The sequence below is a fragment of the Orbilia oligospora genome (assembly GCF_000225545.1).
Source record: "Orbilia oligospora ATCC 24927 unplaced genomic scaffold scaffold00210, whole genome shotgun sequence".
NCBI lineage: Eukaryota > Fungi > Ascomycota > Orbiliomycetes > Orbiliales > Orbiliaceae > Orbilia > Orbilia oligospora.
This window is the reverse complement of record NW_011645767.1, coordinates 1,134,106-1,161,520: the sequence shown is the minus strand read 5'-3', so window position 1 is coordinate 1,161,520 and position 27,415 is coordinate 1,134,106. Positions and strand designations below refer to the sequence as shown.

At 45.6% G+C, this 27,415-nt stretch overlaps 7 protein-coding genes across 7 annotated transcripts; 3 read left to right on the top strand and 4 right to left on the bottom strand.

Moving 5' to 3' along the window:
- Window positions 1-204: 204 nt before the first annotated feature.
- Window positions 205-1,798, bottom strand: AOL_s00210g331 (uncharacterized protein; the record flags this gene model as incomplete). The annotated part of the gene is made up of 2 exons (XM_011129132.1): window positions 205-1,627; window positions 1,725-1,798. 2 exons carry the CDS (start codon window positions 1,796-1,798, stop codon window positions 205-207), a joined length of 1,497 nt encoding a protein of 498 aa, XP_011127434.1.
- A 490-nt stretch (window positions 1,799-2,288) lies between these two features.
- AOL_s00210g330 (uncharacterized protein) lies at window positions 2,289-3,733 on the bottom strand (the record flags this gene model as incomplete). Its single annotated transcript, XM_011129131.1, has 2 exons — window positions 2,289-3,522; window positions 3,588-3,733. The coding sequence occupies 2 exons, from the start codon at window positions 3,731-3,733 to the stop codon at window positions 2,289-2,291; spliced, it is 1,380 nt and encodes a 459-aa protein (XP_011127433.1).
- Window positions 3,734-7,423: 3,690 nt separating this feature from the next.
- On the top strand, window positions 7,424-8,476 carry AOL_s00210g329 (uncharacterized protein; the record flags this gene model as incomplete). The annotated part of the gene is made up of 1 exon (XM_011129130.1): window positions 7,424-8,476. The coding sequence occupies one exon, from the start codon at window positions 7,424-7,426 to the stop codon at window positions 8,474-8,476; it is 1,053 nt and encodes a 350-aa protein (XP_011127432.1).
- A 304-nt stretch (window positions 8,477-8,780) lies between these two features.
- On the bottom strand, window positions 8,781-12,279 carry AOL_s00210g328 (uncharacterized protein; the record flags this gene model as incomplete). The annotated part of the gene is made up of 4 exons (XM_011129129.1): window positions 8,781-10,752; window positions 10,826-11,740; window positions 11,838-12,142; window positions 12,223-12,279. The coding sequence occupies 4 exons, from the start codon at window positions 12,277-12,279 to the stop codon at window positions 8,781-8,783; spliced, it is 3,249 nt and encodes a 1,082-aa protein (XP_011127431.1).
- A 1,897-nt stretch (window positions 12,280-14,176) lies between these two features.
- Window positions 14,177-18,342, bottom strand: AOL_s00210g327 (uncharacterized protein; the record flags this gene model as incomplete). Its single annotated transcript, XM_011129128.1, has 8 exons — window positions 14,177-14,224; window positions 14,300-15,838; window positions 15,926-16,043; window positions 16,104-16,610; window positions 16,681-17,287; window positions 17,376-17,664; window positions 17,758-17,961; window positions 18,079-18,342. The coding sequence occupies 8 exons, from the start codon at window positions 18,340-18,342 to the stop codon at window positions 14,177-14,179; spliced, it is 3,576 nt and encodes a 1,191-aa protein (XP_011127430.1).
- A 1,244-nt stretch (window positions 18,343-19,586) lies between these two features.
- AOL_s00210g326 (uncharacterized protein) lies at window positions 19,587-22,238 on the top strand (the record flags this gene model as incomplete). The annotated part of the gene is made up of 5 exons (XM_011129127.1): window positions 19,587-19,657; window positions 19,720-19,852; window positions 19,923-20,207; window positions 20,277-21,087; window positions 21,145-22,238. The coding sequence occupies 5 exons, from the start codon at window positions 19,587-19,589 to the stop codon at window positions 22,236-22,238; spliced, it is 2,394 nt and encodes a 797-aa protein (XP_011127429.1).
- A 1,468-nt stretch (window positions 22,239-23,706) lies between these two features.
- On the top strand, window positions 23,707-26,885 carry AOL_s00210g325 (uncharacterized protein; the record flags this gene model as incomplete). Its single annotated transcript, XM_011129126.1, has 2 exons — window positions 23,707-25,594; window positions 25,663-26,885. 2 exons carry the CDS (start codon window positions 23,707-23,709, stop codon window positions 26,883-26,885), a joined length of 3,111 nt encoding a protein of 1,036 aa, XP_011127428.1.
- Window positions 26,886-27,415: the final 530 nt, after the last annotated feature.

The following is a 27,415-nucleotide window of genomic DNA, read 5'->3' as shown; positions in this document are numbered from 1 at the left end:
CATAATGAAACACCAGAAATGAAAACCCCTTAAAAGGAAAGGGGGAATTATGAGTAGACCGTTAGTACCGTAAGCAAAAGGAAACAAGATAATAACAAGACGGAACTACTCTCAAAAAAAGGTGCACCAAATATCCCTTGTTGATAACGAGAGTTGTATCCCAGAATCCCTGGTGAGATCAGATGGGCCAAATATTAGAGAGCATTAAATTCCATTCCTGTTCATCTGCTGAGAAGAATGCGCAAGATTCTGACAGTGCGCAGTAGAATGTTCATGGAACTGTCTACAATGCGTGCAGTCAACCATGCTGTAGAACCCTTTCGGGAGGTCTCTGTATTCGACATCACCGTCGAAAATAACCTTGTCAAACCTCTTCGTGGTCTTCTCGGCTTCATTATTGACAAAAGAATCATAGAGCGGACCGGCACGTTGATCCTCGACCTCAATGAATTTCCTGGGAAGCGACCGTTCCCTCTCACGACGGTCGTGGTCCGAACCTTCGTTTAGGAAAATATTATCCATAGCAGCTTTGCGAGCCAAGCCGACGGCTGGCGCGCTTCGATCCATTTCGCAGAACTTCCAGGTAATAGTATGTTTTTGGTCCAAGTTCTTGATAAACTCATCCCAGAGGTCAGCATTGGGGATATCCTCACCATATTCTGTCTTCCATCCTTTCATTGCCCATCCGAAAACGGTCTTTGGGTCCTCCGTAGCCTGGCAGACATACTTCGAGTTAGTAATAACCACAGCACCACGGTAGGTGTAGCCGGTGTATTTAATCAAGTTAGCAAGAGACTTCATCGCCTCGATGGCAGTTTGTAGTTCAGCACGCTCTGGTGTGTTGATTTCATCGTCGAGACGTTTAGAGACATTGAACTGGGAATCTGTGGCGAAGAAGATACCTGCACCACAGTGGTTTTGACCGATGAGCTCTTCATATAGTTTTGGCTTGATTGGCTCGCCGAAATAGTCGTATCTACGACGCTCACCGTTATGATAGAGAAAGAGATAGTCTTCTTCCAGGTTCGGCTCTTCACCTGTTTCATCGTCGAAATGCTTGCCGTATTCAAGGCACGCCGATGAAATGCTGATGCAGATGGCAGAGTTAAGAATCTCAGAAGAAGTGTGGTGATACATGCACATGTCAGTTGTTCCGGGTTTCATAACGAACGCAGGCTTGAAGATCGTAAGCCCCAAGGGAAGCTTCCTTCCATCAAAGAGGCGATTATCCAAAAGCAATGGGACGTCGTGAACGTTTCGGGGAAGAGGAATCAAATACATCTTGTCAACCAAGAGGCATTGGAGGGAGAGCGGAACCCCATAGACAACAATAGGGAGGACGACGATTCCAAAGGCATGGATTCTGATATCTTGCCCAAGTCTAGATGGGAAGAGGAAAGCTTCACCATCATCCTTGTGGTAGGATCTGTCTTTTACCATTGGGAAGATGCAGGTTCCGGTCTCGGATCGCCAGCCAGGGAAGGAAAGGGTCCAGTTTGCGGTCCATGAGACACTTTTCTTGCCCAGGAGATTTTTTTTGAAAAAGCCGATATCTAACATGGGCATTGGGAGTTGCTTAACGCAACGAAAGTTGATTGGGTTACCGGTAGGGAGGTATCCCGTGAATCTGAAAACCGCGCAAGTGTTAGAGCTGCTGGAAGGTTCTAGGACCTTCGAGATAGATCTATTCAAATAAAAAGACGTTCGTTGAAGGTTCTACTTACGGAACCGAAACGACGGTTACATCCATGCGGTCGAGCTCATGTTCGTTGATGAAAAGACCACGTGGTGAAGCCATTTTGCTATTTATTTTTACCTAGCAAGGCGCACGGAACTATGAAGGACTAGAAAAAAGTCGGTTGATACGAGAAATCTCAGGTTGGTGAAGAACACCGGTGGGAGGGGTATTCAGGGTGGATTAGTGTGATGGGAAAGTGAAGTAGATGGAGATTGGGGAGGTGAAGAGGAGAAGTAGATGGATGCTGAGTGAGAGATGAAAAGAGATATGATGGATTGGTTATATAAGATGAGAGGTGTGCACGTGCAGCTCCGGAATGTGTGGAAACACACTCTTACTCACAACAGATCCCACATGGCCCTAGTATTTTAATCATCTTCAAATTACTTCATGTAATGGACAGCCTATTTGGCTGGAAGTAGAATTTATCTAACGGTCTGCAGATTATTTTGGTCATACCCCCTCGACAGAATCAAATCTAACTCCAAAGACAAAGTATTTCCAGTCTTCAAACACTACCACCCGAAGGAATAACGTCGTAACCATTGTATTAGCTCAAAGCAAAACCCGGGGGCAGAAAATGTTGACAAGGCAATCTTGCTTCTCTAACTTCGTACTCCGTCCGTTCGAGATTTTGAGAAGAGCAGTTCTCGATCAGAAATGTTCTGAACATGACGCGAGCTGAAGCTTCATCTTCCGATGAGTATACATGAAGCAATGATGGCTTTGTACAGAATATCGGTATTGCTGTGCCTAGAGGACTACTCCCAAGATTGACAACATGTGCACTGCCGTCAATTTGGTCCAGTAGTGATATCCACTCTCGGTATTGTACTAAATCCTCAAGATCAATCCCCATGAATTTCATAGACTGACCGTCTAGGTGCAGAGCCAGTTCATCATAGATATCATCCCAGTATTCAATATTCCCAATTTTAAGGCTTTTTTTTCGCTTCATGACTTTGTTAAGGAGGTGGAAATATTGAAAGTTGCCCCGAATTGCGATTTTCGAATGGTCAAAGATGACTCCACAAAGATCGTTGAATCGTCGAAGTTCCATTAATGCAATCTTTCCGAGCATCAGCGCTCTCTGAATCTGATCACAACCGGCTAGCGCGTTAAAGGCGAATACTTGGTTAAACGCAGGCTGAAGGTCGAAGGACACCCCAACGGAGCATGTGGCTTCCCGTCTCTTCCATTTACTATCCCGGGTTTTGTATTCGGAGAAGACGGGTGTGGCGGTAAGGTATATCGACAACTCGAAATCGCTTTCTCCTCCTAAGTATTTGGAATTTGACGAGCCTTGATCTCGCCTTATGGAAAGCCCTGGGTTAGGGTATTCAAGTCTAAATGGCAGGTTGGTTCCGTCGAACAGTCTCGAATCAAGTAGGACTGGACATGTATTCATTTTATCGTCGAGGTTGAGATTTTCCATGTCTGCTACGAGAAGGCAACGAAGGTGGACAGGGACACCGTATAGGACAAATAGGAGCGATGCCAGACCATAGTATCTCATCGTTGTCGTCCTCGGTCCGTCGGTATGGGGAAACGACTCCATCTTTCCGTACAACCCGTCCCCGGAGTAGCGCTTGTGCGCTGGCAATATGCAAGATGCTTTGTTCTCGGTGACAGTCGGGAATGAGAGTGATATTGTGACAGGCCATGATATACCATTCGCACCGTAGAGAGTTTTCAAATAAAATGAATGGTCGACCAAAGGTAGGGGGAGCCGTCTCACTATCCCGAATTGGAAATCCGTTCCAGTAGCCAAATGTGCTGTGAATCTGTTTTATTGTTAGACTAGGATGTCAGTATTTGGGAGGGTCGTTCCGCAATCAGTGCAACTTACGGCCCAGTGTAATAGCTATCGTCGATTCTGTCGAGCTTATTCCGGTCACTGACTCCAAAATATCGATGATTTCCATCGTCCGCATCAGGGTAAAAACTCCCGCCTCTATTACAACAGGATGCATTCGTGGCGTCCTTACGGGCCATAATTCTCCGTTTCTATCTTCTTGGGACCCCTTAGTCGAACATGCAAAAACTCGCTAAGATAGTATTGGTAAAATGTTCAGTTTAGGTAGACCTTGGGCGCTTTAGGGACGTAGGTTGATCACAAAGCCGAATCGGTATTAAATATTATATGTTGATTCCAAGTAAGGATTGATGATGAGGAGGAGGAGAACACCACTACAATTCAACCAAATCATATTCTCTTGTATATTATTCTCCGAATTACTTCCAGTTATGTACATGTCTACCTGGATACCTGGTTTATGGTCCGTTTAAAGCTAGTTTATAATTAATAACAGTTCTCACCCGGCACGCACCTGTACATACATACATAAGTACATATACAATGTAGTATATTCGAATTCTTGCACGAACCAACTACTATTGATGTACTTGCCTGGGTACCTAACATTTAGCTATCTATTTATATTTCTCTCACGATTACTGCTGCGCATATGGTCATATATGCGTAACGTTAAGAAACGTTATAATCTTCTAGATACTAAATTAAAATACTTGCATTTTATTTCGAGCACTACATTGGCAAATCCAAGTTCCTCAAATACTAACTGATTAATTAGTGATCGACTGATATCATCAGGTTCTGTTTACATTAATTAGCTATCCATATATAAATACAAGGCTCCCCGGCGCGTGGTAGCAGAGAACAAGATCTGCTGATTGAATTGTCCGATTGTAAATTTACCGTAATTATAATTCGCTATAATAGCACCATCTGTTAATCTTGTCCGAACCCCAGGTTTATATCTAGTTCCAAGATTCTTTTCATTCTTTTCATCACTCCCCACTGCAAATCTAGCCTACTTTATAAACTAGACTGCCGCCAGAATCATTCATACTTTCCAACCCGGAGCTTCCTATAGTTAATAGGCCGTGGCTTTGCTCAATATCATCTGGATCGCAGGGATTCATATGGATTCAATAGCTCCATATCATATCCTTCTCACGAATACGTATCATCCTTGAGTTTCGAATCAGAGGAAAACAGATCCATATCACCGGAAGTTGCTCCAACGTCGATAGGGCCAAATATTCCAAACCCTGAAGCGTCCGAATTTATCCCAAGGCCTTTCTATCCTGAGGTACCAGAGCTTAAATCAGAAACTACGCATGCACCACCGGTTTACCCGCAAGCTTTTCCCAGACTATTAGTAGACAGAAGGTAAGTCTCACTAATATCTTTTTCGGGTTGACCTGGAATTAGATCTCGATATCTGTTCAACTGTATGAAAACTAATTTCGTCATTTTTTATAGATCGAGCGCTACAAGTCGCAGCAATATACTACCCATTAAAAAGGTTCCGGGTAGCGTAGTACCCTCTAGTAATGAAGAGATCAATGGGAATAAGTAGAGAGAGATGGAAAAGGCAACTACGGAAAGAGCATCTTTTGGACAGACTGTTGAAAAGGATGATGAATTCGCGACCCGCTTCTAGGCATGGAAAAAAACTTCAAAACCACATTGTATTTCTGTATTTTAGAGAATTATCTAGCCAGATTTAAAGAAGCAATTTAAATACTTATTTCGTACTTCATGCATGCTGCTGGGGAGTCGTGTAATTATAAATGTTCAGAACCCAAAATCTATGAAGCTTTAACCTAAAGTATATATATAATTCAATAAGCAGGGCTCATGAACTAATTTCAGCCGATGCATCGATGGAGTGGCTCTTCGCATTGCTTCGCTGTGGGAATTTGACTTCATTCCAATATAATAGTCCGCCTACCGTTAAACTTTATGTCTTGTGGAGTTTTCTTAGACATATGAAATGTCTATCTGAAATTGACCACGGCCAGTTTCCCCTACATTGCGTTTCTGTGGAATTATAGACTAACAGCTCGGGGTCCATGGTCGGACTTCGTATTGTATATATCCGTATTGATGAAATTCATACCGTAGAAGTATATTGAATGTCCATGTAGAGAGATCATAAGGTCTCAGAATGTCTTATTTGCAGTATTTAATTTATCACTATTTAGTGTGACATAAGGGTGAATTTTGGGGAGATTGTAATTAAGAGGAACCCAAACAAATGCGTAGTATAGGAGCGATAATAACGCCAATGACTATTCCGCGAATGTTCGTAGAACCGATATATATGCCAACTGAACTTTTCGCTACAATTTCAATGTTGAGAGTATGGTCGTCATCGGAGTGGTACCATAGAGCATATATTGGTCATAAGACAGCATCCCAGAAACCCCGCTCTAGTGGCATACGGCATAGTCCGATTGGCAGTGGTCTCAAATCTTGTGAATGACAATAGCCCCACTTCTCGTTTAATTAAATAATACTCCGATGATACTTATTTCAGTAGGTACCCTTTCCCTTCTTAAATGCAGTATATAGCCTGATTCCTTTTTTTGAGTTTGGACGTCACAAGATATTAATATTCACACCATCATAGTCATAATATACCATTTGAATAGCCACAGCACATGACCTCTATCTCTAAATTTGTAGGGATATGTTCTTATTTCCACTATTTAGTGTACGCGTAGGATGGCTTGGCAGAGAGGAAGTGCCTCCTCGTAGGTATCGGTATCGCATGGTCTCCTTACCATCATATTTATCTAACGCGTTTTCCATATCTATAGCTCGAGCTTATCATATATATAGCCGTGTACTCTATAATTCAGAGAGACGAATATGGCCCTAAATTACAGGTATTGAGGACTTGGTACTTATTGCATAAAGGGCTCGGGCCTGCTTGGAACGATAGATATTGAAAGGTAAAACTTTCAAATTTTGCATAGAAGCGAATAACGAGACTTCAATATAGGATATATGCATATGTATATATTGATATTATATAGGTGCATTTCTTTGGCGATGAGACGAAGGGCGAAACAACATTAAGAAAAAAGAATGGTAAGACGAAGAGAGTTTTGTGAATATAATGGAAGTTGTCCTTAATTTTGCAGCTGTAGTATATTTAACCTACGGAAAAGACTGGATTGTACTGGAAAGAGATAGTCCATTGTAGAAACCTAGTGCCATGATTTTCAAATTTTGATATCATGATTCCAGAGAGATATTTTCAGGTTATATGGAAACTGTGATCAAGATAATGCATAGTTCTAGTTAGAAGCCGGAAACAGTGCCAATGCCAACGCAAATACCTTGTGGTAAAACCAACAGCTCAGAACACGATAATATTCCGGGTTAGAAGCCTAAGCAGTAACTACAAGGAAACATTAGAACACGTCACGTATATTGACTACCTAAACTATATCAAATCCTCAACTTCCCTTAAAGCTCTAGCATAAAGTAATACGAACTTACATAGCCGTCATCCCACGTAATCAGAACCGCAAATATCACGGTCGCAGTCAAACTAAGCTCAAGTGGAGTCACACCGAACCTTTCCACCGTCGCATGTCGTCCGAATTAGGCCTCGCTTCGTGTAACCATCCACCCAAAACAAAAAAACTAGAATCCCGTTTTCCCGTCGGAACTGGGCATTGTATGAACGGACACCGCGGCCTGCGAAAGTTCAAGATATATAAACGGCCCTAAAGAATAAGGAATTTGACTAAGAGCCTCTTAACTTCAGACGATAGAGCCTCAATTTACCAGACTACTTTTCTATTACGTAATCTAATCTTTATTACAATTACATACTTGCACGGTCTTTGCATTGGGAAATCATGGCTGCCACGCGCCTCCGACCGATCTCCCGTGCCCTTTCTACCACTTCAACTGCAACTCCACAACCATATCCAACCTACCATCCTTCAGAATCTCAAAAATTCAATTTACCGGATGGCAGAACCCTCGGGTTTGCTGAATACGGTCATCCGAATGGATTTCCCCTTTTCATTTTCCACGGCTTCCCTTCCTCGAGAATAGAAGCCTATCCAGTAGACCGCCTGGCCCATAACCTCAAAATAAAACTCTACGCTCTCGAACGTCCAGGGTTCGGAATTTCGACTTTCCAACCTGGAAGAAAAATAATAGATTACCCATCTGATGTTTTAGCTTTTGCTAAGGGGAAAGGGATCGAACGGTTTTCAATCATAGGGGCCAGTGGCGGTGGTCCTTATGCTGTTGCCTGTGCGAGGTTTTTGCCGAAGGAAGTTATGGCTGGTGTTTGTGTATTTGCCGGTGGACCACCTTGGGCGGCAGGCAGGCAATATATGCAATGGTGGGCGCGATGGTCGGAATGGCTTGCTAGAGTTTCACCGGGGACGTTTACGGTATTGACGAATGCGCTGGCGGGGATTGTCAACTGGTTGATTGGGACGCAGTCGGTTACTAAGAGGATAAATAAATTCTTGGAAGATGAAAGGAAAAAGAAAATGGAAAGGGAAACGCCATTGCCGGAAGATGAATTGGGGTATCTTCGCGAAGAAGAGCTTACGACTGATCAACGACGGGAAAGATTGCTCGGTCTTCTGTGGACGGAACCTTGGCGACAAGGCTCGCAAGGACCGATTCATGAGATTAAATTGTTGACGGACTTGAATTGGGGGTTTGAATTTGAGGATGTGAAGTTTCCCGTGAAGATTTATCATGGGAAGAGGGATATTAATGCGCCGATAGAAATGATCAGGTGGATGGCGGAACGGTTGCCGAATGCGACGTTGACGGAGTTTGACGATACACATTTTACTATGGGTGGAAGGTTGAAGCAGGCGATTGAGGAAGCTATTCCGGAGGATGAGAAGAAGGAGTTTCTAGAAAAGCAGTCTAGTATATAAAGATACATGCCAAAAGTGCTTAGTTGACATCTTATACCCTCTCGTCTTATTATAGCATTCTGTATGCATATTTATTGCTTTTCGCGAATTACGATGTTACTTTTACCTTCTATCATGATGCCATAGATAATATCTTTTCGTAGCCACTATGAATTTGAGGTGATATCATGTTATTGAGAAATAAGGAATGCGATGAATTTATCTATCGAGAATTGGGAAGTGAGAGAATTTAACTATACATTCTTCTACACTCTAGAACCCAGAGTATACAACCAACCAAAAAATCAAATATTGAAAACAGCCTCTAAATCAAAATCGACACTGCCATCTTCTCGGGATTCATGACACTGTATCCAGACGGCGTAACCTTCACCGTCATCTTACCAGAGTGTGCATCAAATACCTTCGTCAACCCCTTAATCCTGGTCCTAAACTCTTCGGCTGCCTTAATCGAATCTGGAGTTCCCGATCTCCTCTCAATGTCCACGGCTTGATCAGAGTAAGAACTCATATCCAACGGAGCATGGACCTCCTCGCTCAACAGATGAGGTAAATGCGCAGCGAGTAACCAAACATTTCCGACTCCAACTGTATTCTTCAAGGGTTTAAGAAGATTGAAACTCGGCGGAACGAATGGGAGAGAAGAGATAATGAAATCTTCCTTGACGTCTTTCAATTCATCGTTACTTTTTGGAATAGGTTTGAAGAACGATGGGGGTTTATTGGGAACAAAGGTTTGGTAGTATTCTTGCATGTAGTTGACGGCAGTATGTTGTGGAGATGCAATGTGGATGCACATTGTTACCACGTTGATTAACGACTCTCGGGTTTTGATGTCTGGGAAATGCTTCTGTTGGGCACCGTGATCGCTTTGCATTTCTTGAACCCAGGCTTGGATTTCGGTATCATTGCGGACCGCATCGTCATTCTTATAATGGTCGTTCAAGACCTTTCCGACGAAGGTGTGGATGATATCCCACATTACTACCATATTTTTTGCGTAAGAGTAGTTGCGGTATTTGTTCGCATTGAGTTCAGATTCCTTGTTCGGGAAGCCACGGAGTTTCAGGTCGTTGGGAATGTATAGATCCTCCCAGTAGAAATTCTTGTAAGCATCCATGGTGAATTTGTTCACATCGCTAGGGCGGAAACCAGCGATAGGTTTGATGATGGCCGGCATCAAGATCAATCTTGCCGCATGGTTCAATGGAAGTGTTTTCACCCAGTGAGGCTTGAGTAATCTGTAAACAACGTGTTTCTCTTCAACGGTTCTCATCATTGCGACGATAGCGGCTTCTTCGACCAAATGGGTGTTGACCAAATGAATAGCAATTTCGTGACGATGCCAATCGCTGACTTGAGCACACATCTTTGCATATCGCCATGGCCAGTCATGTTCTTCGTCATGACGCTGGGATGGCGACGTCTTCTTGTTAAATATAACAACCGAGTTTTGCATCGCAGCACTAGAGGTTTTCTCGTATCTGTGACCTTGGAGTTTGATATCGTCTTCTTTGTAATCTAAGACAATCGCAAGAGGGTGTAAATGCCCGTCATCGTGTAGTTCGAATAGAACGACAGAAGCACAAGCATGTCTCTCGTGAAAGAAAAGGCCGTGAAGATCGGTGAATCGGTCTTGGAGGGTACTAGTGTATGATAAATCATACGAGCCCTTTTGACCCATCGAAGCTCTGAAGTAACTATAGTCCTGCACAAACAAGTTTTTCCTCACAGCCATGACTTGCTTTTCAAATCCATTGAGACGCTGTGCTTTCGCAGTTCTGACAAAGCTGCCGACCCAGTTATTCGATGCGGCACGGATGGTGGTAGGGTTAGTACCGCTGAAATGCTGTTGCGCGAACTTTTCATCAGTGAACCAGTGTGGATCATCGCCAATGGTATCTTTGGTATAAATTCCTCGACCCTTGCCATTATTGGCGCCATGTAGCTGTTTTGTGGCAGATTGGATACCAGCCATGGTAACGGGTTTGGAGCGGTCGAAAAGCCACGGAGCCCCAGAGCCCGTGAGGCCTTCGGAGAAAGACCATGGTACGGATTTAGCGAATAACTCCACAATGGGGATTAAATAGTCGTTTTTGAAGATACCACCGAAGTTGAAGATGTCTAGGATGTTTCTAAAGACGCCTTGGTCCAGATGTGGTGGGTAGTAGTCCTGACGTGGGTTAGACCACCTGTATCGCAGCTTCATTATTGAGAGTGAAAGGAAACCTGGAAGGTCTGAATCGATCAATGATGCCTTATGCAGTGAAGAAGTTCTGTTCTGCAGTTAGTAAAATAATTACAAAGTTCAGAGGTAGTATCTTTTGAGAATAAAGGGGAAGGACTTACTGGTCTATAGCAGTACGATAGAAAAATGTCAACCGATCCATCGAGTCCTCATAGGTTGCCTGTGTAAGCTTCGGCAAGACGATATGTTCATGATCCTCATCATGTGGAATCTGGATATGGCTAAACTGTTTATCAGTCTCTCCCAAAGACCCCAGGGTCAACCCAACATCTTTCAACGACTCTACGAATGACATGCCACCAATTTCATCCCTGTGCGCTGCGGGACTCGTTTTTGAGTTGGTATTGTTACCGGAACCGGGCCCTATTCTGAAATCACCATGGCCAGCACCAAGCCTCATCTCCGGTATCAAAATTGGTACGGCGACAGGATTTGCCAGCAGCTCGGCAGGATTGATCACGGAATCCTCCCACTCCCCGTCCCTTAAGATACGATGAACAAATTGACCCTCTTCTTCCGAAGTGAACACATGAACATCATTAGTACCATCGCCTTCCCTGGCACTAACGGCCGCAATATTGGTGCCATCCCGTTCAATACTGACAGCCAGCGGAGGACTCCAGCTAGAGCTTCCATTCTTCCCACAAACCATTAATTGTCCGTCTTCAACGACGAACAACATCACCTTAGCAGGTGTGGAAATGTTGTCGCTACCAGAGCCCTTAGCTTCAGTATATGCTGCTGCAAACTTAGCGCTTTCTGGTAGACTGTAGAACGGGGTAGTTTCGGCCCGCAAGCCGCTAGCTGAGCCATTCCACTCTAGCACTTTGAGCTCACTAGAGCGGTTCCGGTAGAAAGTTTTGATGCAGGGGACGCCCCAGTCCGAGGGATTGCTGTTTACACTGCAAATCGGGGATTGTAAATCGATTTGTGATGCGATTCCCGCTGGACGCTCCCATAACCCACCGTTGAGGCCGTAGTTTTGGAGATAACCGTCCTCGCCAGGGTGGTAAAGTCTACGCGATATTATTCCTTTGTTAAAACCTCGAAATTCTTTTTCCATATAAGATATATGTAAGAAGACAAAGATACGGAAAGGGAGTAAAAACCGACCTAAACTGCTCCCGACCAGAATAATTCGGCACAGCCGACAACCCAGCAACTTCAGGAAGCTTAGCGTTGACAGTACAAAAGCTACCAATGGAAGCCTCTCCCTTCACGATCTCGAATTCCTGAATGACCATCTCGTCGTCGACGAAGAATAATCTGATGTGATCGTCCGGGCTCATTGCGGCAGCGAGAGGAGTGGGAAGTGCTGCCACGCCGGCATCCATGATTTGTTTGAACACCCATTGTTGGGCGTGTTTGTACCAAGTTCCTTCGAGGATTTCGCCGGTGTGCTGTTGGAGATATAGTTTCTGTATAAATGCAAGTAGCTGTCAGAATATATAGAGGAGTGATACGTAGTTCTCTGATAGTATATATGGATAAAACGTACCACATAGCTACCATCGGCAGACGAAACTGCTGCATAGTGAGAGAGAAAATCTTCCATCTTGTAGCAAAGTCTAGATCTAACAACAGAAGATTATATATATCTAGTCGTTGGTATATATATTGGCTGTATGTAATTAGCAGATAGAAGATATCTCCAAACCGCCTTGAAGTATACTCTCAAAAAACAAAACTGAGGAAAAAAGCCGGATATCAAATGCGGACCCCTCCTTCCCTTTTATAAACACCATCAGTGCCTCTCTTACCCCCATCATGCACATAGATACTTAATCAATGCAATCGATTCTGTAAAAAAAACAAGGAAGATAATATCATCCATTACGTCCATTACCCGTCGGGATACCACAACCCTGTAGCTCTCCGGTCAAACCAGAAGTACAACATATCGAACTGTAACGGAAGCAGCCCGTCCACGCGAAACCCCACACTATCTTCACAAATCAAACCGCGCTGATTTATAAAAAGTAATGATGCAGCTACTACCTCTAGGCCTCTAGTAGCTAGTAGCAAATAACCTTCAAGAGAAAGACCGTCCATGCAAGCAAGTCGGGGTTCGGGAAACAAAGACATACAAGGAAGAGGAGGAAGGAGGGGCAGATTAGAAGCTGAAAACTAAACTCCCATCCCATCACGGAGTATCCAAAGTATTCCTTTTTATAGCTTAGTCGATATCATGATCATGCACCTCCAAAGAATTGGCGCGGTCTGGATCGGATTGGGTTACTGTTGCATCCGCCATCCTAGAAATTAGTCCGGTTTACCGCCTGCACGCCATGTGTTGAGCCGGGGTAGTACATATGGTGAAGGTGCAGCACTCCACATATGCACATGTTCCTCGGATTGGGCATTCTTACACCGTTGAGGGTGTAGCTTCAGTTTGTTAGACCTATAATTTGACTTCGAATATAGGTTTTTTGAACTTTTGCATATGTAGATACCCCGCGCTTGCTATTTAACAGTTTGTTCTCTTTTTTCGCTATTATTTTATTTATTTTGTTCTGTTTTGTCAGGGTTTCTTGAGACGGATAATCCGAAATTACGATTTTCTGATTGGATAAAATACTAAGTAAAGTAACGTTACCAGAAAAAAACATATCGAAAGCTCAGATTATACCGCGCATACTTCGCCCTTCAGCCAGTAACATTTTGATTTATGACTAGCTGGTACTATCAAATGCTCGGTGGTTAACGGTTAATATTAATTCGCTTTCGACTTGAGCAAACTTTAGAGTTCTCTCTGTCTGGGAACTGTGGAACTGCGTTGTTCAATCAATTATAACACATCTACACAACCGTTGACCACATGTTCATTTAACAAGCTGGCGGAGTGATATTACGGTATCTTGAGGACGGGGCAGCGTTCGAGTATAGTAGAACATAGAAATAGATATAGATATAGATGTAGATATAGATATAGATATAGATATAGATAAAAGGACTCATGCTTTTAATTTATGTCATCTAAGATCTGTAAATGTGAGATCCAAGGATGCTGTGAATGCAACCAATATCCAACGAAAAGAAACAAAATATGATATATAAAACGAAGTAAATGCTAATCCATCATCGCTGAAAGTGACATCGACTAAAACACGCGGATGAAAGAATATAAAAACTATCGATAATCAAAGTCTTGCCACCGATTAGTTGTAAACTGTATAAGCTTGGTCATCAAGACGAAGCAAACCAATATCAAAATGGATCCAATCATATCGTATGAACATGAATTGTGCTGCATCTATCGTCACCTCATTAAAAAAAGAAAGAAAGAAAGAAAAAGAAAAAGGACCGGGAAGAAGAAGAAGTAATGCAAATATCATAATCATTCCAATCCTCACAAAGAAAGCAAGATGAATGGCTGAAAGCTAGATACCAACCTTGAACATTTCAAGTTTTCCCCCGGGGTTGCCAGAACGAAAAAACGGGCATCACAATCGTTACATAACTCCATTCCTAACCCAGAACAATATGTACGCATTGCGATTCTAAAAAAAAAGGAGATCTATCAGTATTCGGCTTCACAGAGGGAAATCTAAAGGATAGAGATTAAATGAACTTACCACAACATCATCTGTTTCCATTTTTGTCGCCTTCGTGTCGTCGAACCTATGCCAAACACCCCCTTCCCTACCTCCTGTGCCCCCTCCAACTCTCACAAAAGCAGTGTAGTGCCCGCTTGTCAAGCTTCCATAATGGTTTGTGACCGCATAAAGGCTATAATAGAACGGAGGAGTAACTTCGGAGCCCATCGGTAGCCCCATACCGCCCGGTACATCCTTAGGATCCAGCGGTGGTGGTACATATCTCGTGAGATCCACGGATTTTCCAAAATTGACAAGCGTGTTGACTTTATCCCTCCACATTCCGTGATTGCTAAACCTTTTAAGATGGATGATGAGCACCACCGGCATCCTGGAGATGCTGAGCTGCTTACTAGCCTTTCGTGGTTTCTTACAAACAGGACAATGCCATGCGTCATCGCCGTCTAAAATCTCTTCCTTCGTAAACTCATCCATGCAATCTTTCAGCGTACACCCGTTTGGTCCTGCCTTCGCAGGAATAGGAAGCGAAAGGTACATAAATGGAGAATAAGTCGTACTGGTGTGTCCACACTTCAGGCACTTTAGCCGGCTACGAAATTGTCCTTGGAACCACTTCACAATCATACTGAGGTTGGTGTGGACATATCGCTCCCACTCATAATACGAGGCGAGTTGGACTGGTAGCTCTTCACGCCTCTTCTCTTCATCATCTGTAAGCTCTCGAAGCCTTGGCTTTCCCGCATTGGCGTTTAAATCTTCATGGAGATAATCTAGGAAGAATTCGAGGTACTCTTGCGCGTCCTGCTGATCTTTACCGCGGAACTGGGAGTTTAGACGCCCTGATATATCCTTGATAGTAACGGGAGATACGAAGGCGTATGTTTCCTCCCAGAGGTTGCGATTGAGGTTTGCGAACGCTTCGGCGAAGATTCCGCGTGAGCCCAGACGATTTTCGCGATTGAGATGGCCTTTATAGAAGCCGCTCAGGAAGTATCTAGCTAACGGAACGGTACCGGACATGCACTGAATGATAGAGTTCATATAGCATGTATTTCCGAGATTCTTAAGACCGGTGGTACCAAAACCAGTTGGTCCGGCTGGCGTGATGAATGGGACACTGATGGAATCAAGGGCCGGAGCTTGGGGTTGGTGGTGCTCTGATACACCACTGTAGCTCTTTTTAGGAACTGCTGGCGGTGGTCGGGACGGTGAGGATGGAGTGACAGGGTGGAAGGAAGGGTTTTGTACATCGGTAAAGCCGTGGAAGACGTGGTCGATGATAGTATTTCTTCGCGCCAAGTTGGTGTCAAGGCTCTCTTTTAAGGGGATTGGGGGTGGGGGCGGTGCACGTGTAGGAGGAGGCATGTGGTTCTGCTGCTCTTCGTGTATACTGGGGGCTGGGGAGGTGCTGGGCCTATTGGCACTTCCCAGCGGAGGGAGTACAGGGTATGCCGCCGCCTGTTGGCTAGCGCCTTCAATGGGTGGTGATAATGGCACTTTAGCGGGGGGCGCGGGCAAGTCCATATGGTTTTGGCCCAGCGCAGGGAAACGTTGGAACTATGGATTGTTAGAATTGTTACAGCATAGCCTAAATCATTTACGAGGGGCCTGAGGATTGATGCAAGGGGTGTTGAGGGTACTCACAAATTCCTCGATATCAGGGGATCGCTCGAAGTCCATACTAACGAGTGAAGCAGCTCTGTTGTGCGACTTGGGGTCGGTAGTATCGAGCCCCGTCGGCCGTTTCACGCTGATGGTTGTGCTACTTCAATTCGTTAGGATCTTTGTTTTTAAAAAAGGATTTCACAATGGGTAGACGTACTTTTCCCTCCGCAACCGTGCAATCCATTCAGCCTCCTCCTCCTGGTTGATAGGCTGGGCATCGCTCAACTCTGATCTTTTCCCATCCGGCAATACCTGGCCGAGCAAAGTGATTCTATTCTTGTCCTTTCTCCTCGCCGCAATAGAGGACTGGGATGTCGTTGAGGTTTTTGCGCCCGCTCGAACCAGAGTGGACTTATGGGTAGATTGGGTTGTTTGAACGAGTGATGTTGGACCGTTAAATTCCGACCAAGCATGGATACCACCGACGAGCAGCTTGGGTGGGTTTTTTAGCCGCTTATCGTAAGCTAGCTCATAAATTGCTTGAAATAGTACTTTGAGGGCTCGCTGAGGAAGTTGCTTGTCGGCGCCTCGTTGGTATGTGGTAAGAGCAGAGGAAGACTGGTCATGGTATACTACGAAGTCGTACTGATCCCTTTTTTTGAACATGAGCTGCTCCTTGTCTGGGGATATCGATAGTGCATCTTCTAATTGATCCGCAGACATACTGCGAGGAATAAGATTAGCAATTGCATACGCATGGCTCTTACAGAGTCTCTATCTTTAGGGGAGCGTACTTATCCCGCAAAGCCGTAGGTTCGATACAAACTATATCCCGGGTAAAGATGTGGCCTTCGTCAAACTCGGTTCGTTCCCGCACATCGATGACTAGGACTGACTTATGCGATACGAGCCATTCGGACAGCCTCTCAGCAGATACTGTGGTGTCACCAGTGTTGTTAGGGGGCATCGGTGTTGGTGTGGTGGAGGGCAGTGGTACTGGGGCAGAAGCTGTGCTGCTGGGACGAGCATAGCCGTCGAGAGAAGTGTTGGAAGCAGCTCGAACAAGGGGCCTAGCCTGCGAGTCTCCAGGGACAGGGAAATATGATGAACCGTCAGGATACTGTCGTACCGGTGAGTAAGTTGGTGAAGGTGGTCGAGGAAGTGAGGATTCGTCGGTTGATACGCTAGGCATGCCAGGTATGCTAGGGAGACGTCGACGCATGCCCGCTGGGTCCGCTATTGATATTCGAGAATGACTGGACGGAGGGCCATTGGCTGAGTCCCTGAGTTTCTCAAAACGTTCCTTCAGAAGATCATGGGATGACCTCGAAACCGATGTTGCGGTAGTCGTGATGATGGGAAGTCCTCGGGATGGTGGTCTGTCTGTCGACTTTCTTGCGTCTATAATAAACCGATCCATCTAACCATCAGCATCTGGAAAGATTTTCTAGAAGTGCAGACTACATAAAAGTAAAAGGGAAGTGGGTACCGTGATGATAGTTTTTGAGATCTTTCGGTTTAGCAGGACGGGGTGGGGGCTGTTTTATCGATATAGCGGCAGAATGTCCGTTGGATGCCATAGCTGCTCCTGTTACTACTGCTGCTGCTGCTCCTGCTGCGTCCTGAGTCGGAGGGGAATCCTTTGTAGTGGTTGCAATACGAAGAGGAGGAGAAGAGGGTATATTGTTTTCGACAGGAGGTTGTGTATTGTTTTTGATGTTGTCTTCAGAGATGATTCGCTTTATGTTATCCATCCGGTCTAGGTGTTTCTTCATATCCTAGAGGCAGCAACCACCACTCTTTTGTCAGCCCATTCCGTCCACTCATGACAACCTCAACGTATTCATTAACGCTAGTATTAATAGGACTACCTGTTTGAGAGCCTTGAACTCGGTGACGTTGTTGTTGAGGTTGCGATTGATCCACGTGGGGAACTCGCGATGGTGGGGGATGACATTGATGAGAATGTCCATGGAGACGTTGAAGTCGACATATGCAAGGTCCAACCGTTGGAATTCGATGTTCATGAGGGCGGCTTTGAACCGGCGCTGGGCAAGCATCAACAGCGCTCCAATCTATATTCGACATTATATCAACAACCGTTCATCTACTCTGGCGAAGAACAGAAACAGAAAGAAGAGAGACAAGCAATCAAAAAAATATATAAATTGATGAAAGAACGAGGGCCCTACCGAGAGAGAGGGTTTTGGCTTCTCAGCATCTATTTTCAATTTCAACTCGTCGAGATGCTTCAAGACCCGCTTTCCGCCAGCACCACCATTACTGCCACTACCACCAGCACCTCCGGAGCCGATGGAGGTCATGCTGGTGTCTGCTGAGGCAACAGAGCTCTTAGAAGAGCCCTGAGGACTAGAAGAAGTGGTAGTAGTGGCAGTGGCACCGGCGATAATGGTCGAAGAAAAGGAGGGGAAGGGCGACGGCACTGCGGTAGGCATTACTGCACCACCCGGCCCCGGGGCGTGAGAGAAATACGATGGATTACAATCCTAGCTAGATTCTTCGGTCGGAGAGTTGGATTATTTCAAGTTGTATCGCAAATGACAATTGCTGGACGGGTGGTAAAGGGGCCCAAAGCCTCGACTTTCGACGGGTGTTGGTGATGTTTGAGGCTACTCGATGATCCTGGTGATACTGCTATCAATGCTGACGATGCCACCGCTGACAAACTTCGAACTTCAAACCGGCGTCTATAGATGCTACTAGCTGGATATCTACTGTAGAATGCGAGCTATATATGGAGGATATACAGTATATAGGTCTATCGAATGCTGAATAATTCAATCGCAGTCAGCCGGAGTTGAGTTTTATATATATGAGATGTATGTTCGGAGAGAAGTTGAGGTTCGAGATATCAGAAAGATCGAACGGCGTAAGTAACGTAACCGGGCGGCGGAGCACATGGACCAGCCAAGTCCGACCCAGTAACCACCAGACGTCGGAACAACACAATTTGCAACTCCAATGCAACGCAGCGCTGATTACTTAGTAGTAATTAATAGAATGGCAGAAGGACACTTAGCACATAACTCCGACTCTATCGATCTATTTCTAGTATTACTTGGGTATTGGGCACAATATACATGCAAAGTAAGAATCTCTGGAATGGGGACATGACAGTGTCTGGTGATGTCCAAATAAAATTAGAAGAGAGAGATGCCAAGAGATATTAGGCTAGGCGAGCTTGCGCAGCTTCTCGTTCTTGGCCTCAAACTCCCTCCTAGCTTTCGATCATGCACTGTACAACTGCGTACGCGGCGTCTCTGTGAATACAATAAAATGGATACAGATGGTTATTTACAAAATAAAAATCGGGATTTGAACAAATGGGGCGTTTGTAATGTAGGATTACTTACTAGATACGTACTTAGTATAAAGTAATAAGTGTATTTAAGTTGTATTGCTTTGTCATCAGTATAACACCAGGCTGAGTGGGCCAAATCCTACTTCCCTCACCAACGTCATATTGCTCTTCCACATCTCAACTTCCTTCTCCCATCATCACCACCATCCCCAAACAACATCATCACCATCACCATCATCAGCACTACCAACCTCCGCTAACACTCCCGATAACAGTCTAGTACACCCGAATCCCAGCGGCAACAATACGGTAGTCTTTATTTTTCGCTGTTTGTTTCACTGGCTGAAAGTTTAAGAGAGTAACCGAGAGATACGCATTATGGCGGGGTGGTTTGGGTCCGGCACAACGGCCTTCGATGAACAGATCGAGAAGGCCACCTCCTCCGCTCTGTATGCCCCCCTTTTCTTCTCAGCAGATATGTACAAAATAGTATAATTAACAGAGGCTCCAGGGAGGATATGGCGGCAAACCTCGAAATATGCGACCTCATCAGAAGCAAACAGGTTGCCCCCAAGGAAGCCATGCGCTCTCTCAAACGGAGGATAGGCAACAAGAATCCAAACATCCAGCTCGCTGCTTTGCAGGTACTTCATCCTTTATGTTAAGAATAGCGTGTTCGGGAGAATGCTAATAAGATATGGTATCGGTGGGTAGTTGACGGACGCCTGCGTGAAGAACGGAGGATCCCACTTTCTGCAGGAAATCGCCTCCAGGGAGTTCATCGACAACCTCGTCTCGCTCATGAACGCCTCCGCTCAACCCCTTAACCTCGACGTCAAATTTAAAATCCTCGAACTAATCCAAGGCTGGACGATCGCTTTTGAAGGCCAACCTTCCCTATCTCACGTCGGCGAGACCTATCGTCTACTCAAAGCCGATGGCTACCAGTTTCCTCCCCCGCCCTCTCAGATTTCTAAGGCCTTCGTCGACTCTTCTGCTGTACTTCCACCCTTCTATGCCGTTCCTTTATATACTGTTTATCAAGAAAGCTAACTGATCCTTGAAAAGCCGCCGGAATGGGCGGACTCGGATGTCTGCCTCGGGTGCCGGAACTCCTTTACTATGATGAACCGCAAACATCACTGCCGAAACTGTGGAAACGTCTTCTGCGGTACATGTTCCTCGAAAACGCTACCCCTCGTACATATCGGAATACCTCAGGCAGTTAGGGTCTGTGATGGCTGCCATAACAAGCTCACCCGAAAAGAAATATCCAAACCCATCCTGCATCAGCAGCAGCACCACCATCAGCAAATCCAAGGCCGTAACTATTCCGGACCAGGATACATGCAGCCCAGAGATGCCCGTGTTCAAGATGAAAGCGGTTTCGACGCCGACCTTAGGATGGCTCTCAAGATGTCTGAAGAAGAAGCTCGTGGTGGGAAAGGTAGCTCTGGTTACGTCTCCCAGTCTCAGTTAAAAGCCATGGGCGAGAATAACAAGCAATCCGACACCAAAGCCTCTTCCTCGGCGCCCCAGCCAAAGCAGCAGACCGAGGAGGAAGAAGACGACGAATTAAAAGCAGCTATCGCTGCCTCGCTCGCCGATATGGAAGAGCAAAAGAAGAAATCTGCTTGGAATAACCCTGCTGCTGCCGCTAGCGCCCAACCTGCGACCGTTGCCGCTGTACGACCAGACTACGAACTTTCTCCGACAGAGGCTGAGAACATCAACCTATTTTCCACGCTGGTCCATAAGTTGCAAAGCCAGCCCCCTGGAACAATTCTCCGGGAGCCTGCGATTCAGGAACTATACGAGAGTATTGGAAAGTTAAGACCCAAACTGGCTAGAACGTTCGGGGAGACCATGAGTAAATATGGTAAGTCTGTCTGTCTACGTATTCAATCGCAAGGTGGCTAATGAAAACTTGATGCAGAGGCGCTCTGTGACTTGCATGCGAAACTTGCAACGGTGGTACGGTACTACGATAAGATGCTAGAAGACCGGTTATCATATACCTACTCCCGTCATGGTCTCGGAAACACATCCTACGCCGCCCGACCATCTTATGCAAATGTTCCTCAAAACGCCGAAAGCTTCTACGGCGCACAGTTCTCTACCCCGGCCCCAGTTGAGACCCCTTACTCCCGGCCGCAATCCACATATCAAGTTCTGCCATCACAACGGCAATCACAATACCAGCCTACGCCGCCCGTACAGTATGCACAACCGACAGGTGTAACATCCCAAGAGTCCCAGAAATACAACATGTACCCCTCGATGCCATCACAGCAGCAGCAGCAGCAACCGCCTGGCGCTTACCCCTCTTTGACCTCCCCACCTCCTCAGCAACAACAGGCATATCCGCCTCAAATACCAAATGGCCAGTCTGCATCGACTCCACAGGTTCAAGAGCGACAGCCCAATCAAACTCCGCAATCGGACTATCCGCCCTCCGCATACTCTTCCATACCCCCCCAAACCCCGCGAACAGAGTATGCACCACCTCAACAGCTTCCACAACAGCCTACAGGACCCTCACAGCCATCTGAATCACAAATGAAATCCACGCAGTCATATCCACCCCAGGATCCTTATCAACAATACCAAGCCCCTCAGCAGTTACCACAGTCCCAACCCTCATACCCCCCTCAAGAACAATCGCAGCAACCACAACCACCACAGCAGCAGCAGCAGCAGTATTGGCAATATTCTCAACATCAGCAGCCCGCGCAAGAAGCAACATCTACACCCTCCTATCCGCCACAGTCGGTCAATTCACCACCCGCACAACAATGGCAGCCACCGCCACAGACACAAGCGCCACAGAACCAACCCCTGCAGCAGCAACCACAGACACAGGTGCAAGAATCGGTATCAACCGATTTTTACAATTCATACCCCCCTCAGCCGCAGCAGCAGCAGCAGGTACCCCCGCATGCGTATTACCAACCACCAGCGCAGAAACCAATAGAACAGCAGCCAGTGCATTCGCCACCTGTCGTAGCGGAGAATTTGATTGATCTATAGTTTTTCAGAAGGGAGAAGAATTGAGATTTTGTATTCTTTTTTTCAAGCGTCATATTTTTTTTTGCATACATCCAGGCTTGGGCGGTTGTGGTTATTTATTTGAACTTTTGGATTTTATCCCCAGTATTATAGCTATATGGTATGAGCAATTGGAATATACTCTGCTATCTCTATTATTTAGGTTTTGTTTTCGGAAAGTTCTTGAAGTTAAAGCTGTCCCCCTTGGGCTGTGCAGCTCCACACGGCACAATCGTTCCGAACTCGATATTATCTGAAATGTTATTATCAGATCCGACATCCGACAATGACGAGGTCAGACCACCACCAGACTTGCGTTACGGCTGAAGGAGTGACGACGCGTCGTCAATGTGTAGCGAATGGAAGAATTGCTCCGTCCAATATGCAGCAATTTTCCCTACAGATTAAATTTGGTGGCGTCCGTAGGCCGCCCCACCGGTTTTCACGTGGCGTTTCTCTGGGCTTCTGTTTTTGTCATGGGGACCCACTTTGTGCGGCATTGGTTTGGTTAGCTCGCGTTCTCCTTGAACCCCTGGTTTTTGTATAAAATCCTTCGATATCGCGAGTGAGATAATGGTTTCGCCAAGGACATAAATATGCAGGAAGATATCTAGGCGCTGGAGCTGAACTTTTGTGATGTGTTCCTCTTGACTTCCATTCTTGTCTTTCGACCTGCAGATGATAAGAATTCGAACTCCGATCAGGTCTCATCTTCGAGTGTATATACACAAGAATCGATATCACCGTAATCACCGTTGAATCGAGCGGAATGAGGAAGCGGAAATAGGAGGATTTTGGGTAACAGGCTTAGGGTATCCTCAAGTCACAACCGCCGTGCATGTGTAGACTAACAAAAAAATTAAAATTTTGTTCCGTCTCGTCATGCTAGTTCTATAAACGTTTAGGTAACATGGACGTGCCAGGTAAAACGGTGGAGAACGCCCCGTGGGCTTGGGTTTGGCTTGGAAGCCATTGCCGTTGTTGCCGCTATCGTGGATGGCAAATTGAACCCGTATTGCACGAACGTTGTACATACATATATAAGGCGGTCAGCCCCCCTGGCGCTACCGTACCTGACGATCGGTGTCTTTCCTTTTAGTTTTTATTTCGTTTTCATTCTTTTAGCCAGTTCCTTTGCTTTTGAGTGCAATCCAGGGTTTGGAAGCTCAGGATTCGATTGACATCCTTCAAGCTTCAATCCAAGGGAGTCCAGTATTCGAATTGGGAAGGCTGAGTTGAAAATCCAACAGGGCCAACGCAGTCATTGCCTTTTCGACCATATCTGTCGATATATCGGGGCCACGTTCGAAAGGCTTCAGGACGACGACGAAGATAAACTGTCCATTCGTTTAACCGTTCGCTCTATTTGGAGCTCTAGATTCTAAATCTAGGCTTCTGACTGTCACTATCCCTTATCTCTTGTTTTTACAAGTATATAGTATTTTTAAAAATGCGTCTATCAAGCGTCCTTCCCGTCCTCCTCCCTCTCCTTCCCTTCTCCCTCTCCTCGCCTCTACACCAAAACGGGGACGTCAAGCCAAACCTCTACCGTCGTCAAGCCACAACTACAACTTCGACACACGCTTGTAATGCTGATAACCTTCTTCGCGCTCTACGTAACACCGTAAATCTTGCTGAAGCCAAAACTTTCTGCGGTGCCTACATATCCGTAACCTCGACCACCACGATCTCCGTCCCTACGACTTTAGTCTCCACCGAAACAGCTGTTACAACAGTATTCTACAAAAGGGATGATGGTTCTTATGGTTCCTATAATCCCGAACAAGACAGCTATGAAGACATGCTTAGGAGAAGGGCAGAGGGCAGCGAAATACCGTTTCCGAGTTGGTTGGCGACAACGTATCCGGCTAGTAGAGTCACTAGTGCTTGCAAATGCTTGACTTTGCCGGAAGTTAGTACGACGGTTTTTATTACGAAGTTTGTGACGGAGACGACGGTGCAGACGGAAAGTGTTACGACGAAGACATCTTGTAAAACTACGACGGCAATTACTACGACTACTAGTTCATCTACTACTACTATGAGTAGCAGTAGCGAGGAGGAGGATGAGCCAGAGAGTACGACTACTTCTAGCGCTACCACTTCTAGCAGTACCACTAGTGAGGAGCCTGAGACTACTTCTTCTAGCAGTACTACTAGTGAGGAACCTGAGACTACTTCTTCTAGTGCTACTACTAGTGAAGAACCGGAGGCTACTACTACTGCTTCTACTACCACCACCGCTAGTACTACCTCTAGTGAGGAACCCGAAACGACCGCTTCCTCTACTACTTCTTCTACTACTACCAGTACTACGACTAGCCAGGAGGAGGAGGACAGTACCACTTCTTCCACTACTACTACTAGCACTACGAGTAGTACCACTAGCGAGGAGCCAGAGCCTACTACATCTTCTACTACATCTTCCACTACATCTTCCACCACTGCTTCTACTACTAGTGAAGAAGAAGATAGCACTACTTCTTCTACTACTAGCGCCACCACCACTAGTGAGGAGCCAGAAACTACTAGCTCCACTACAACCACCCCAACTACCACTAGCGAAGAACCAGAGACAACCAGCTCGACTACCACCACTACCACCACTACTACCAGTACCACCACCAGTGAAGAGCCTGAAGATACTACCACATCAAGCACCACTTCCACCACCACTGAAGAGCCTCAGCCCGAACCCACTACCTCCGAGGAGCTAGAGCCAGAGCCTACTACATCTGAAGAACCAGAGCCTACCACGTCAAAAGAACCATCTCCAAATGGTGACCCGGCGTCGACAACTACATCTACAACCACAACCACAACCACTAGTAGCACAACAACCAGCCAAACGGGTACTCCAACCGTTCACCTAGGCTGCTACATCGATGGCCTTTCCGGGAAAGCCCTCCGTTATCAATTCCCAGACAACGCTTTAACCCCTTCTCTCTGCGCTAGCACCTGTTCCTCTAAGGGTTATACCTACTACGGTGTTGAATACGGCCGTGAATGCTACTGCGACAACAGTATCAACCCTGCTTCCTTCCAAGTCCTGTCTGAAGAATGTAATATGGCTTGCGCTGGAGACGCTACTCTAAAGTGTGGTGCAGGCGATAGAATCAATATCTATACTTTTGATACCAGCATTGAAGGGAGGCCAGAGCCGGATATTCATAATGATGATATTGAGTATACCTCTATGGGTTGTTACCAAGAACCGTCGTCAGGCAAGGCCTTGTCGAAGGTTTTCTCGTCCAAAAGTATGACGCATGAACTTTGTCAGTATTACTGCTGGAGTTTTGGACAGGCGAAGTTTGCCGGTGTGGAATATGGAAGCGAGTGTAAGTTTTGTTTCCCATGAATATAATACATTTTGATATAATAGAAAGTGGATGCTGATTTAACTTAGGTTGGTGCGGAAACACTTTGAACCCAGCTGCAACTCCGGCTTCTTCTCCATCAAGCTGTAACGTCCGTTGCTCAGGCGATAACAGCCAGACTTGCGGTGCAGGAGGATACATTGAACTCTACTCTTCAGGGGTTCCCGTTCCAACTACAACCTCCTCGAGCACTACCACGACCACAACGCCGTCAACGACTAGCAGTACTTCAACCGCCACTACATTTGGAAGCGCATCATTCACGACACCAACTGGTATCTGTAACCCTGTAGAATGGAGTCCTTCCACCGGCTACAACTTTCATTTCACATCCGATGATGCACTTTCACAATGGATTGCTACAGGTGTATCGACTTCTATTGACGCATACTTCGTAAACGGTGATATCAATCCCTCCGCTTTACAAGTTTTGTTCACTGGCGCAAGCAGCGTGAGATTATCACGAATCATCCCGGTTACCCCAGGTCTTACTTATTCCATCACTTGGAATACTTATACCCCTGATATCCTCCTATCAATTGCTGCTATTTCCGATAGCTCTGCTACTGATATCATTCCGGTCTCGAATTCTTTCACTCCAAAACAGATTATTATAACACCGTCTGTTGATTCGATAACTCTGGTAGTTGCCATCCCCGGGTCCGAAGATGCAGAAGTAATCCTAGACGCTGTTGATATTCGTCCAATCTCAGCTGCGACTTTTACACCACCTACGCTTGGCCAAGAGGTTTTACTAGTAAACTTCAAGAGTGGTGGGGATTTTTCAGAAGGTGTTCAATACGTCAGTAGCGTTCTTGAATCTATAACCCCCATCGACGCCGGAACCCTTGGCTACTCCGCTGGAATTATCGAAGGCGTTAGTTCGAGAGATATTCAATTTGGACCAGTACCTTTTACCTCCGAAGCTGTGACCTACACTCTTACAGCTAGTCTCTCAAGTTTCCCCGGTGGTGGTGACCAATGGGTGTTGCAGACTAAAGTGAAGTCTGCAAAGAGTAATGGATGTTTTGTGGGTGTTAGGTATGGTGGAAGTCTTATTGCTAGGACACCATTGAGTGGGTGTCCTAACGTTTGGCAAGATGTCAAGAGTGTGCCGTTTACTATCGAAGAAGGGGCGAGCGGAAGCTTGTCTGTTAGTGTGGAGTGCGGGAGTGGTGGGTTTGTGGCACAGGTTGAGGTTGATGATATTGTGGTTCGGCTAGTAGAGGGACTGGCTGTGAAGAGGTTCTAGATTATATATAGATCTATTTCTGCAATGATGTAGTATTTATGCAACGGGTATGAGGAAGATAGCAAAGCGAGGTTTCTTGTATTTTTAGTACTTTCTAATTTTTATTGTTCGTCGGATATATCTAGAGTAGATTTAATGTAATTGTATACGATCTATATATTCAGCCATTCTATTTACAACAACTGATCGAAGATATATATATACATATTCACAATATTGGATTTTACGACGTGCATATGCATATTTAAAGCATGGACCACATCCAATTAAACCTCGAGCGGAGAGTGGTCCGATTTAACGGACACGAGATCGATTTGCACGCAATTATGTAGTAGTTTGTTCTAGCTAGTATCTAGATTAGCCAGGAGCGTTAAGCTCGTGGTTTAAATGGTTCTCTGTTTACGAGACCGGCCACGAGGCCATACTTACTCTAATATACATGTGCGTACCGGCCTACGTCATAAGTTAGGGCTTAGTCCCAATCCTCTATATATTTATCATACACGATCGCCGCAGAGATAACAGGTAAA